The sequence below is a fragment of the Blennius ocellaris genome, assembly GCF_963422515.1.
Source record: "Blennius ocellaris genome assembly, chromosome: 10".
Lineage (NCBI taxonomy): Eukaryota > Metazoa > Chordata > Actinopteri > Blenniiformes > Blenniidae > Blennius > Blennius ocellaris.
In genome coordinates this window covers 10,497,850-10,510,615 of record NC_137659.1, presented here as the reverse complement: position 1 = coordinate 10,510,615, position 12,766 = coordinate 10,497,850, and the positions used below count along the sequence as shown (strand labels likewise).

Genomic DNA, 12,766 nt, shown 5'->3' with positions numbered 1-12,766 from the left:
TAAAATGCACTGATGATGATTCTGGCACCTTTGGTGTCACAATGTATGTATAGATGTATAGAAAGATGCACACATATATAAACCCCTTGTAATTAAATACAATTTTAATAATTATACCTGCACACAAAATAAATAAATCCATACCAAGACATGTATAATTATATACAGACTCACAGAAATACACATGGGTGGGATATTGTTTTCCCAAGAATCATTCTTTCTTTCTTTCCATATTGTTTATTTATACCAGTAAGTGACGACGACGGAACTACGGAAGGGAAGAAGGATCAAAGTTCGTTTTGCGCTTCCGCGTTTACGGAACCAGTCGCTTCGGGAGTCGGGAGGAGTCCAGCGTCAAGAGAAACTCAAACTGAGAGGAGGTGCGTTATTTTGTACTGTTTCTACAGACAACTCTAGATTTTAGTAAGACTAACGTGTGTTTTTCCTTAGAAGGCATGACTTGTCCTAAACTGGGCAAGCCGCCCACTGCAGATAAACTAACGACAACTTTGATTGAACTGCTGAGAGACTGGAGGATCTGAAATATAGAAACATCATCATTTAAAACATACGACTGGATTCATTATTGTTGTGCGTTAATTTGGTGGTCGTCCGAGTGACCGGACCCTTTAAATAGACCTGAAATATCCAGAAGAAACGGGGCGGCGAGTTTGAATGGGAAAAGTTGACTCATTAAGTGTCATGACTCAGTGACGCAGTCTTCGGTCAAGTTGGCACGAGATTCACACTTCCTGCATCGATGATCCTTGAGCAGAATCATCATCAGTCATCGTTTTGATGCCTCCGTCCCATCGGTGTGACGAGATACTATGCAACCAGCTCAGTTTCGTCAACGGTGTCAGTCTTTGGAGCTGCAGAAATAACATCTCCATGAGCGGCCAGCTGTGCGCCAGTGTGCAGGGACCGTCTGCAAATTAAAACCGCTGCAACAACCAAGACATGTCCTACAAAAATATCTGATAACGTCACTGTTATTCACTGCAGCGTCACCAACATCACTGCAGCTTTCATTTGTCTCCTACTGACCAGATTAAACATTTAGTTTGAAATTAAAGGGGAAAAAAAGGCTTTTTCATTATTTTTATTGATTGGTAACAAACATTCAAGAACTTTACTCCCATGTGCTGGAAACCAATGAAACGCTCTTCATTGATTGATTTAAACCAGAATGTTTAAAATCGTAAAAGGAACTTCTTCGTCACTTTAACATGGGGTGTCAAACACAGTTTAGTTCTGGGGCCACATACATTCCAAATTCATCTTGAGTGGATCGGACTGACAAAACAGTGCCCTGATGGACTATAAACTTTAACTTTAAAGCTTCATTTTCATGGCACAGGGCATACACAATGAAAATGTCTATTTTCGTAAAAAACCAAACAGCTTCTGCCGACAATGACTACAATCTTAAGATAAAGCCAATTGCCAAATTTCTTCTGGGTCAAAATGCAGTGACCTATCTAAAAAAAACTATCCTATTGCTGTTGCATTATGTATGTTTTTACAAAATCATCCCAACAGCATAGCTTTGATGCTAATTTATTAGCACAGAGGTAGATATCTTTCCCAGCAGTGTCATTGATGCCTCTGCTCGGGGCTCAGTGTTGTGTCTGCTTACAAATTCTAAAATATGGACAACGTTTTGAAGGATGTATATTAAAGTTCATGTTTCATAAATAATCTCTTCTTTTTTGCAGTGGTGTGGTATTTATGTGACAATGATGAACTGTTGACTGGCTCCCCTTCATCTTCACCACCATGTCTCTGAGCAACAATCCTCATCTGCTGCTGGGCAAGATCCGCTTCTTCAACAAGTGCATTGAGAGTTTCAAGGAAGGCGAGTCGGTACCCGAGAGTTTGTGTTATGTCCCCAAAGAAGTGTGCTATAAAATCTGCAAGGATTCATCATCTACCGCTGCCTCCCATGGAGCTTCTACTGGGATTGCAGGAAAAACCCTCATGTCTGTCTATGAAAGCCCCCAAAGTAGTCATCACAGCAAGAAATTATCCAAATACAAATTTCAACTCAAGAAAGGGGCTTGCATCTGGACAAGAGGAGAGGAATACTGTAACAACTATGGCCTGTGGGTTAAACTCAGTAAGGTAAGATAGTGTGCTTGCTGTTTCCTTTTTATTACCATATGATTTTATATCACAAATTGTTTTTTGTTAGAATATTTCCCTATAATTAAATTCAAATTGTGAAATGAGAGGAAACCTTTTACTTGCATTATAAATTAACAATGAAATCGTCACGTGACATTGAGGTGATGGACCTGTGGATGTACTGAGATGTTGTGGAAGTTCATGTTGCTTTGGCCTTCAGCTCATCTCTATTAAGGCCCTGGTGGTTCCTGTCTTCGTCTTTACAACACTTCATTTACCAGGGTCAGGTCAGGGCAGCTGGCACCCAGTCAAGCTCAGTAAGACCACTGCCAGCAAAGAAGTTCTTAATAAAATAAACATCTCCTTTAAGGCCTCTCAGCAGAACCATCAAAATCTCCCTGTGTGAGTGTTAAAACCAGAAGGGACTGAGAAAAAAGAGGAGAATCGCAAAATGATATAATGACCTGACAAATGACAGAAAAAGAAAAAGCCATTATGAAGTTGGGTGTCCGGAATAAGTTGGCTTTACAATTGAAGGGTATTTGAAAGGAACTAAACCTAATACACTGCTCAAAAAAATAAAGGGAGCACTAAAATAACACATCCTACATCTCAATTCATAAAATATTGTAGTTGAAAGTCTTTATTCAATATATAGTAGAGTGTGCTGAGAACAAAATAACTCATTAGGCTCATTTGGTTTTAAGGGAATGACTGGAAACATGCATGTCTCAGTTGAAAGATGAATATGAGTGATGTGTGTTTTCAGGAGCAGCTGGAGGAGCACTGTCCCGGTCATGATTTGGAGGAAGGCTGGCTTCTGGCGTGCAAACGCACTGAGGGATGTGACCGGCTGGTACCTGTGGAGTCGCCACAGACCATCAGCAGGCAGCAGCAGCTCTTCGGGTACGACCATAAACCCTGCAGCAGGTGGGAGCAGGTGGTGGACGTGGTGGAATGCGCTCTTTACACAAACACGGGACCCCAAATCGCAGCGTGTGATGACACTGCTGTCCAGAAGTTGAGGTGAGCCGGTTTCAAATGAAGGCAAACTGGATAGTTGGATGTTTGTGTCAAACCATAACGTGAACTTTGAACCTTCCAGGTACGTTCCGCCCGGCTGGACGCTTGAATGTGATGAGGACCTCATTCACTACTTGTACGAACAGAAAGAGAAGGATGACATGATGGAGCAGGCTGAAGGGACGCTGGGATGTGTGAAAGACTCGGTTAAGTACATCGAGGCATCTTCAATCTCGGTAAGCTTCATTCAGCTCTTTTCACAAACCTTTTCTAAAACTGACCCTTTGATTAACTGGCTGTATTTACTTTGATGCAAGCCATTTGAAAGATTGAAGTTTTAGATATGACAAAATTACTGTATCAAATAAAATTCTTTATCCATGTAAGATATTTTGCTTGTGGTTTAGTAAGTATGCATTTTTATTATTCCTTTCACCTATCATTCTACCTTGATATTTGGTGATGTCAGACTTACAACTGGCTGAACTGTATGACAGACGACGATGAAGACTCGTACTGGGAGAGTGCTGGCAAAAAAGGACAACACTGGATCCGTCTGCACATGAGGAGAAGCATTGTGGTCGAGTAAGAAGCACTAAGCCACTAATTAATTCAAATAAATCAGTGACATTGTAGTCCACACAGTGATCTATTATGTTGGCTACTTGGGTTTTATTCTGTTTTCTTTACTTCTGACTCGAATTCATTAAAGTTGCAAATTTTGCAAGATTTTTCAGTTTTATTGTTCACCTGTCGTGCTTATCAGCGTTCATGCTCATCAAATAATTCTGAGAATTTTGTTGTCTCAAGTGATATTTTCATGTCATGAAAACAAAAGGCACACAATGATTTGAGATTTATTCAGATAGCCCCTTTTAACCAAATGTGTGTTTTCAGTCTTCTATTGTCTGCTTTTCAGGAGCTGGCTGGTGTCTGACCATTGTCATTTCTAGAGGTTGTTGCCATAAGCATTTGTATAAAGAATTACTCATTCAGGCAAAATACAACTACTGTATGTCTATCTCCACCAGGATTTTGTACACACGACCCACTTTGAGTCACATGTAGGAAGTTAGTTACTTATAAGTTGCTGATAAATTATGAGAATGCATTTATCTTATGAAGTATATTTTGCCTGTTTCTGTCCACCAGTAAAATGATGGTGTTAGTAAATACCGATGACCACGATTATATGCCCAAGAAAATCACAATTTATGGAGGCGGAAAAGTCCTGAAGAAGCTGAATGAAGTCATCGTAAATGAGTAAGAAAATCCCTTCTCATTTCCAGCGGGTTTAGTAGATTTTAGTAGATTTTTCCTTGTTGCTGATATGTCATAACTGATTATCCCCATTTCCTTCCAGATCTACCACTGGAGACGTTTGTGTACTGCAGGATATGACCTGCCACCTCCCTGTCATTGAGATTCGAATGGAAGAATCTGCATGTCGGGCTATTTCTTATCTTCTTATTTTCTTTGTCTTTCAACATTGAGATACATCTGTAGCTGCTTCTCCAGTAAACCTAGAACAATATGTGTTTCCTCCTGGTCCTTTACAGTCGATGGGACAGACGTCCGAATCCGAGGCCTGAAGATCACTTCATCCTGTGAGAGGGACCTGGGCCTCAATGCAGACGAGTTTCGGTCGTCTAAACTGGTGCGATACCCCCGTCTGCGGGATACCCCACCTGACATCCTTTACTACAGAGCTTTACTCATTCAGAGGTAAGTAGCGCTCATTCAACCACTTGTTACAGGTTTTTACAATAACTTGTTTTTACAGTTTACAAGTTCTGCTGATCAGTTTTATGTTATATTTAAGTCGCTACTATTATCCGTCTTGTCTCTGCAGGTTCGTCGGTGTCCTGGACAGTGTTCTGCCTTATTTAGTGCCGGCATGGACATACAGCCTTGGTAACTTCAGCAAAATCAAAGTGAGTCATCTGAAAGCTTTTAAAAAATGCAATAGAGGCTGTTAGAAACCTCAACATATATACCTTGAGTCTATCCTTACATTTGAGAACATCATGAAGTCATTGATATAACAGTGACTCAAACAAAACATTCTGCAAACTGTGATCAACATGAAGGCAGACGTTTACCAGATGGGTCAATATTGTAGTATTAATTAATGAGTTCCATGTTTACCTTTGAGTAGCATAAACTGCTTGCCTTTTCTCTTTTATGTAAAGACAAGGGATGCACCTATTTTCTTGTCTTTCTTTCTTTCCGACTTTTTTCTTCATTCCACATTACTCGCACACACACACCAGTTGAGATACTTTTATTTTCAAGCTCATGGCGTTTCTATTAGGTTATCTTTGAAACATTCATGACATTTGTTTTTTATTGCACAGAGGGATCACACTCCTCAGCCTCCCCGGGAAAGTCTATTCCAGGGTACTGGAGAGGAGGGTCCGGCCGTTAGTCGAACCTCGGATCCAAGAGGAACAATGCGGTTTTCGTCCTGGTCGTGGAACACTGGACCAGCTCTATACCCTCCGCCAGGTGCTTGAGGGTTCGTGGGAGTTCGCCCAACCAGTCCACATGTGTTTTGTGGATCTGGAGAAGGCGTTCGACCGCGTCCCCCGAGATGTCCTGTGGGGGGTGCTCCGGGAGTACGGAGTCCGGGGTCCCTTGTTGAGGGCTGTTCGGTCCTTGTATTCCCGGAGCAGGAGTCTGGTTCGCATTGCCGGCAGTAAGTCGGACCTGTTCCCTGTGCACGTTGGCCTCCGGCAGGGGTGTCCTTTGTCACCGGTTCTGTTCATCATATATATGGACAGAATTTCTAGGCACAGCCGGGGGCCGGAGGGGGTCCGGCTTGGGGACCACAGAATCTCATCTCTGCTATTTGCGGATGATGTGGTTCTGTTGGCCCCATCAAGCCTGGATCTCCAGCGTGCACTGACACGGTTCGCAGCCGAGTGTGAAGCAGCTGGGATGAGGATCAGCACCTCTAAATCCGAGGCCATGGTTCTCGACCGGAAAAAGGTGGCTTGCCCCCTCCAGGTCGGTGGAGTGCCCTTGTCCCAAGTGGAGGAGTTTAAGTATCTTGGGGTCTTGTTCACGAGTGGGGGAAAGATGGAGCGTGAGATCGACAGGCGGATCGGTGCAGCGTCTGCAGTTATGCGGACGTTGTATCGGTCCGTCGTGGTGAAGAAGGAGCTGAGCCAAAAAGCGAAGCTCTCGATTTACCGGTCGATCTTCGTTCCTACCCTCACCTATGGTCATGAACTATGGGTCATGGCCGAAAGAACGAGATCCCGGATACAAGCGGCTGAAATGAGCTTCCTCCGTAGGGTGGCTGGGCGTACCCTTAGAGATAGGGTGAGGAGCTCAGTCACCAGGGAGGAGCTCGGAGTAGAGCCGCTGCTCCTCCACATCGAGAGGAGCCAGCTGAGGTGGCTCGGGCATCTATTTCGGATGCCCCCCGGACGCCTCCCGAGGGAGGTGTTTCGGGCATGTCCCTCCGGTAGGAGGCCTCGGGGCAGACCCAGGACACGCTGGAGGGACTATGTCTCTCGGCTGGCCTGGGAACGCCTTGGGGTGCCACCGGAGGAGCTGGAGGAAGTGTCTGGGGCGAGGGAAGTCTGGGCTACTCTGCTCAGACTGCTGCCTCCGCGACCCGGCCCCGGATAAAGCGGTAGCCAATGGATGGATGGATGGATGTTTTTTATTGCCATAAATATAAATAACTTCTTATTTTTTTTATTATTATTCATATGCTCCTTGTATGCTAAACATACCTGGCAATACATCTACCCGATTTAGCCCATTTTGTGTATACTACCCTATAATATATCCTTTTTTTCAGTAACATATGAGCCTTAAATTCACTCCAGTTTCGTACAGCTCCTGAACAACTAGAGTAATCATAGTACCCAAAGCACCACAAATGTAGAAATACCATGCAGTATTGCTATAATCAGGCATTGAAACACGGCTGTGAAGAGGAATGAATGCATGACTGAATGCATCATCACCCCTTGTTTATGTAGTGTCTGCACAATGTATCCCTTTACTGGTGTTGGTTGATAATGGGACTGATCCAGCTTTTTGTATTTTTCTGAACTATAGGCCCATATGGAATAGATATGCACATCTTGAATGACTGTAATTGAACACTTGATATTTAGCTTACTCATATACAAATACATCCTGTATTTTTTGATCTGCAGATCGCGAAGCAATTTTTGCTGCTGTCCAAATGCCGCACAGATCTCATCACTCAATGCCTGAAGGACTCAGAGACCAAAGAACCAAAAAAATTGCCAGAAGTCACAGTCAACAGGCGTCTAGCTGCGGAGCACAGAGAAAACCCATCTCTGGACCCCCGCTGCAGGAATACTCTGTTCAACCAGGTACTGACGATCATGGTCAAGATCTTTACATTACGGGGGGTAGATGCTCAGGACAGTCCGTTGTTAAGATTTAAATACTGTCATGACTTGTAATTTTCCTCTTTCAGATGTATGACGCTCTGAACAAATCTGCCACACTGAAGAATGCCTTGACTTATAGGTGTGCATATTCTCAGCCATATGAGTGTGGTATTTTTCTCTCTGCTCGTGATTGTAACTCAGTGGTTTAAATCCTCAATTTCTGTCAACCTCAACAGATGGCCCATTACCTTTGTCCAATGGTGGCAATGTGTGTTTATTGGAGAGGGACTCAATGACGAAGGTGGTGGGTTTCGAGACAGCCTGACAGACTTGTCGGAGGAGCTTTGCCCAAGCTCAGCCGAGAGTCCCTTACCTTTGCCGTTCTTCATTCGGACATCCAACCAAGTAATCAGTCCTAAACATTGCCTATGACAAATTATTTAAATTCAGTGTTGTCACTTGCCTGAAATTATATTTTCTTTATCTGTTAGGATTCTTTAGATGACAAAGATTACTACATCCCAAACCCATCCTGTAAAGACTTATGCAAGTATGAGTGGATTGGCCAGCTCATGGGAGGCGCTCTTAGAGGGAAAGATTTCTTGGTGAGTAGGACTTGGTCTATACTTATTATTATTTGGTGTATTTCTTTTTTTTTTTTTTAGGGTTAGGGTGTCTATTTTTGTATGATTACGTCTTCCAGCCAGTAATTGTCAAGATCAGGTAACACAACCTGCTGATTGTCTTGGTATTTCCCTTGTGTCCACAGATCTTGGTTCTGCCCGGCCTGGTGTGGAAGCAGTTGACTGGAGAAGCCATCAGCTGGAGTAAAGACTTCCCTGCAGTCGACTCTGTGCTGGTGAGGACATTAAAAAAAAGCTCAATCACAAGACGCAACACTAAACATTCTGAAAGAAGAGAAAGCTCTGTTCCACAGTTTGAGAAATCTGTGTTTTTTACATGGCACTCTCTTCAGTCTTCCTATTTCTTCCATTTAAAAGGAAATAGAAAGGAAAACATACCATTGTTTGGTCAGTGGTTGTTCTGTTCTGGTCGTGGCTTCATGCTAAATGTGGATGTGTGCGTTCAGGTAAACCTGCTGGAGGCCATGGAGAACATGGACCAGGAGACATTTGAGTTCAGGTTTGGCAAGGAGCTGATCTATACCACACTGCTGACTGACGGCCAGATGGTGGAGCTCATCCCCGGCGGCAGCAAAGTGTCAGTTCACTACGAGGACCGCAGTGAGTTCATCCGCCTGGTGCAGAAGGCTCGGCTGGAGGAGAGCAAACAGCAGGTGGGCCTTCACCTTCTTTTCTCTGAACTGCTCTTGTTTTTATTCTTTAGTGAAAACTGTACTAAGCTAAATCCTCACAGTTGGTCCAATCTCTCGATTATCCATCCGTGTGCCGCAGATTGCAGCCATGAAGGCGGGGCTGCTGAAGGTGGTCCCTCAGGCAGTGCTGGACCTGCTCACCTGGCAGGAAGTGGAGAAGAAAGTGTGCGGAGACTCTGAGATCACAATGGAAGCTCTGAAACAAAATAGTGAGTATCAAGCATTAAATATGCCTTTGCTGTAGAAGCAAGTCACACTTTGTGGTGTCGATAATCTTTGTCAACACAATACATTGGTAATATCTTTAAGGCACTGATTCATTATTGAGAGCTGAGAACATTTCTTTACATGATAAATGCAACAAAGGTACCATCTATAAGAAAGTTGCATTAAATTAAAGTCTCTCTGTCATAGTGATCTTCTGATTTCCCCACAGTACTACTTGGAGGCCAGGAAGAAAATGATGTCAGAGTGCAATACTTATGGGAGGCGCTGACAAACTTCACCAATGGTCAGTGTACTGTTTATATTTATCTATTTCCAAAACCGTACATGTCTTTTGTCAAGTGAACTACATAAGTTGGTGTCATGTGTCTTTGCTGCAATTTCCAAAAGGTTGCGATGATGTATAAAATAATTGGTGATTTGGTGATCACTTTCCGCTTCCAAATCTTGTAAACTTGTATTTAATTGTCAATAGGAGGAAACATGCCAGCTTTCCATAATTTCATTTAATATTAAAGAGATTAGTTTATTTTCCCTTTTGCAGGGGTTGCCACAGCAATTCATGACAACTTTCACTATTAATTTGGCTTGTTTTCATATCTGTTGCTTTTCTGCAACAAGGTTGATTTGACTCGTGCTAAAGGGAAATGCTTAATCAGATGTAACATTGAAAATCTTAACAAATGTACATTTTATGACAGTGACACATCCTATACAAGTTGGGACCACAAATAGTTTTTCACCACCCATTTATGCTAAATGAGTTGGTTTAAAACTGCTTTACAATGTTCCTACTCCTACCCCACCTTTTTTGTTAAGATGTTTTTGAATCTAATTCCAAAATGAACCATTCCTTCTATAGTCTTACTCTCATATCTGACGTGCTGTCTATGTCCTGTTGTAGAAACAAAAACATTTGCATAACATTGTGTTTGCATTTTACACATTCTATCAAGCTTTTTTGGAATCGGGTTCCATTTTAGTTGCTCAAGAAGTAAATAATTGAACACAGTGACCAACAAGACTGTTTAATTCAATTTCCAGACGACCGCAGTAGGCTTCTGAGGTTTGCTACTGGCAGGAGTCGACTTCCTGCACCTTTCTGGGTCTATTTTCGCGGTTCAAGGTGAGAACAAATGAATTATCTTTAGCAGTCACTATTATGAAAGAGAGATGTCTTGATCAAATTTAAACTACTCTGACCACCATAAAGCAGCTGGAGAGATGGTCTTGCAGTGGCTGCAATCCATCTCTGATTTCCATTGCATTCAGGATATGCCATTTCATCGACTGCTGACAAAATGCTCTGTGTACGCCACAGGTTTGAGCTTAGAAGGCTTCTGTAGTCTGACGAGCAAAGCAGCAATCCACAGCTATCCACAACATACAAGAATAGTGATGAGTATGTTGTTCAGTAAAGTCTCATGTAGAGGTTATTTAATCGCTCCATATGAAAAAGCCAAAAATATAAACGGAACTGATAAAATTTGGGAAAGGAGACCGATATTATTTTGGATGGAGGAACACCTCAAGACATTTCAGAACACTGGCACAAATGCAATATCAAAATCCAAACTGTTGGACGCAGTGTGGAGCTGAGAAAGCAGATCATTTCCACCTGTTCTAGGACTGCCCCTCCATTGGGAGCTATTGGCAAGAGCGTAACAAATGTATGGACAAGGTGTTAAAGGTTGATCTTCCACTCAGGTTCGAGGTTTTGTATTTCGGAAAATTGGATATCGCCCTGAGAGGATATGGGGATAAATACATCTCTAGAATTATGCTAATATCAAGTAAAAGGGGGATTATCAGGTAATGGTTGAAGACAGAGGGTTCCAATGTTGAAGACTCTGTTGACATCATATATGACATATATATGATCGAAAAGTTAAACTTCTCTGTGAAACTGGAAGAGGATACATTTTTGAAAAGATGGAAAAACTGGATAGAACATGTTAAACAAATAACCCTGACCCGAAGTTTTCGGTGAGATTTTCTCGATGATGTGTGTTTGAATGGTGAAGCAGTTCAGTGTTGGACACGTATGAACAGGACTGTGTATAACATTAGTATGAAAGAAAAAAAATATTCATTGTATACCAGTTGTTTGCAGAATGTTTGTTATAAAGTTCAATAAAAAGAAAATTGAAAAAGAAAAAGCCAAAACATAACAACTTTTATCTGTCCACATGACCATGATGCTTGTAAATCTTTTGGATGCACTGTCATCTTGAAATTATATTTTAGATTTGTATATTACAGTTCTGATATTTATTTATCAAAGCTGTACAACAAATTATATGATGGCATTAAAACAAAGATAGACTCACATTTCAAGTCAGTGTACAAAGAGAATCCTAAATATTGAATCTGGAAAATATTGGGATCTGCAAATACTATACACTTAGAAATTCATGATTCAAAAGAAAGCATTATTTCAGAAATGTATATTCTATTCCCGAATACAGCTCTGAAAAGAACGACGAACTTCCCCAATCATCTACTTGTGTCACAACTCTTTATCTACCAAGCTACTCAAGGTACGACTGATTTGTATGTTTCATGATGCACTTTTGTGGAGACATGTTTTATTTATTTGAGAAAATGATGTATCTAGAAAAGTTCACAAAGCATTTTGAAAAACAAATATTCTGAAAAAGGCAAATGCAATGTCACATTAATCACCTTGTATGTGTCCTCTGCTCCTTTGTTTGCAGTGCAAAGGTTTGTGAAGAGAAGCTGCGTTTTGCTGTGTACAACTGTATGAGCATTGACACTGACAACTGACCTTCCTACCGTTCCAATCAACACTACATGCTCAACAACCTGCAGCTGAAAGGAGAAGACACGTCAAATTAATCACCAAATATTCAAGTCTGTCAATCAAACTATTTCTGCATATAATCAAGCTTTAGATGGAAATCTAATTAAAGGGATCATTATATTTACACCTCCTGTGTGTTTGTTTGAGCAGATATGAATGGATGTAAAAAGATATTTCAAGGCATTTTTAATCACAGGGACTACTGTTTATTTCATGTGTTTTGATAAAACATTTTTATTCACAAGTTCCTCTTTGTCTGATTATCAAATCTAAAGCAGGACCAGGTAATGCATCAAGGCTATAAATCATAACAATGAGAAGTTACTGAAAAGTGTGATGTATATTAATGCATATTGTTGATCAGAATAAATTAAGAGTATGTCAAATGTTATATTTTATATGTAATAAATGGTACTGTTGAAATGGTTGTCAAATTCAAACTTAAGGCGAGGCACATTTATTTCCATAGCACCACAATTGACAAAATCATGCTGGGCAGGATCACCTTCTTGAGCAGGTGTATTGAGAGCTTCAGGAAGGGCGAGTCTGTGCCCAAATGTTTGTGTTATGTCCCCAAAGAAGTGTTACAAAACCTGCAAGGATTCTTCATCTACCTCTGCCTCCTGTTGGGCTTTTACTGGCTTCACAGGAAAAACCCTGGTGTCTGTATTCAAAAGTCCTCATCATAGTCCCCACAGCAAGAAGTTATGCAAATACAGCCTTGAACCGAAGAAAGGGACTTACATCTGGACAACCGGTGAAGAATAATGTAACAGCCAGGGCCTGTGGGTCAAAATCAGTAATGTATTTCTTGTTTTCTGCTGTTATTCTTTCAATGATCAAAATCAT

At 41.5% G+C, this 12,766-nt stretch overlaps 1 protein-coding gene across 1 annotated transcript; it reads left to right on the top strand.

Annotated features, from left to right (window-relative positions):
• Positions 1–311: 311 nt before the first annotated feature.
• LOC308135445 (E3 ubiquitin-protein ligase HECTD3-like) lies at positions 312–12,317 on the top strand. The gene is made up of 20 exons (XM_080503446.1): positions 312–380; positions 1,719–2,124; positions 2,897–3,153; positions 3,233–3,386; positions 3,620–3,735; positions 4,303–4,413; positions 4,514–4,596; positions 4,710–4,875; positions 5,003–5,084; positions 7,329–7,511; positions 7,619–7,671; positions 7,769–7,937; positions 8,024–8,137; positions 8,302–8,391; positions 8,623–8,829; positions 8,948–9,077; positions 9,305–9,379; positions 10,138–10,219; positions 11,562–11,633; positions 11,811–12,317. Exons 2-20 carry the CDS (start codon positions 1,780–1,782, stop codon positions 11,878–11,880), a joined length of 2,559 nt encoding a protein of 852 aa, XP_080359572.1. The 5' UTR covers positions 312–380; positions 1,719–1,779; the 3' UTR covers positions 11,881–12,317.
• The last annotated feature ends 449 nt before the right edge of the window (positions 12,318–12,766 follow it).

Excerpts from the sequence above, each read along its gene's own strand:
- LOC308135445 (XM_080503446.1), top strand. The coding sequence starts at position 1,780 with ATGTCTCTGAGCAACAATCCTCATCTGCTGCTGGGCAAGATCCGCTTC. Across the intron at positions 5,085-7,328 it reads GTAACTTCAGCAAAATCAAA|ATCGCGAAGCAATTTTTGCT; the intron begins GTGAGTCATCTG and ends TTTGATCTGCAG. Across the intron at positions 9,380-10,137 it reads GCTGACAAACTTCACCAATG|ACGACCGCAGTAGGCTTCTG; the intron begins GTCAGTGTACTG and ends TTCAATTTCCAG.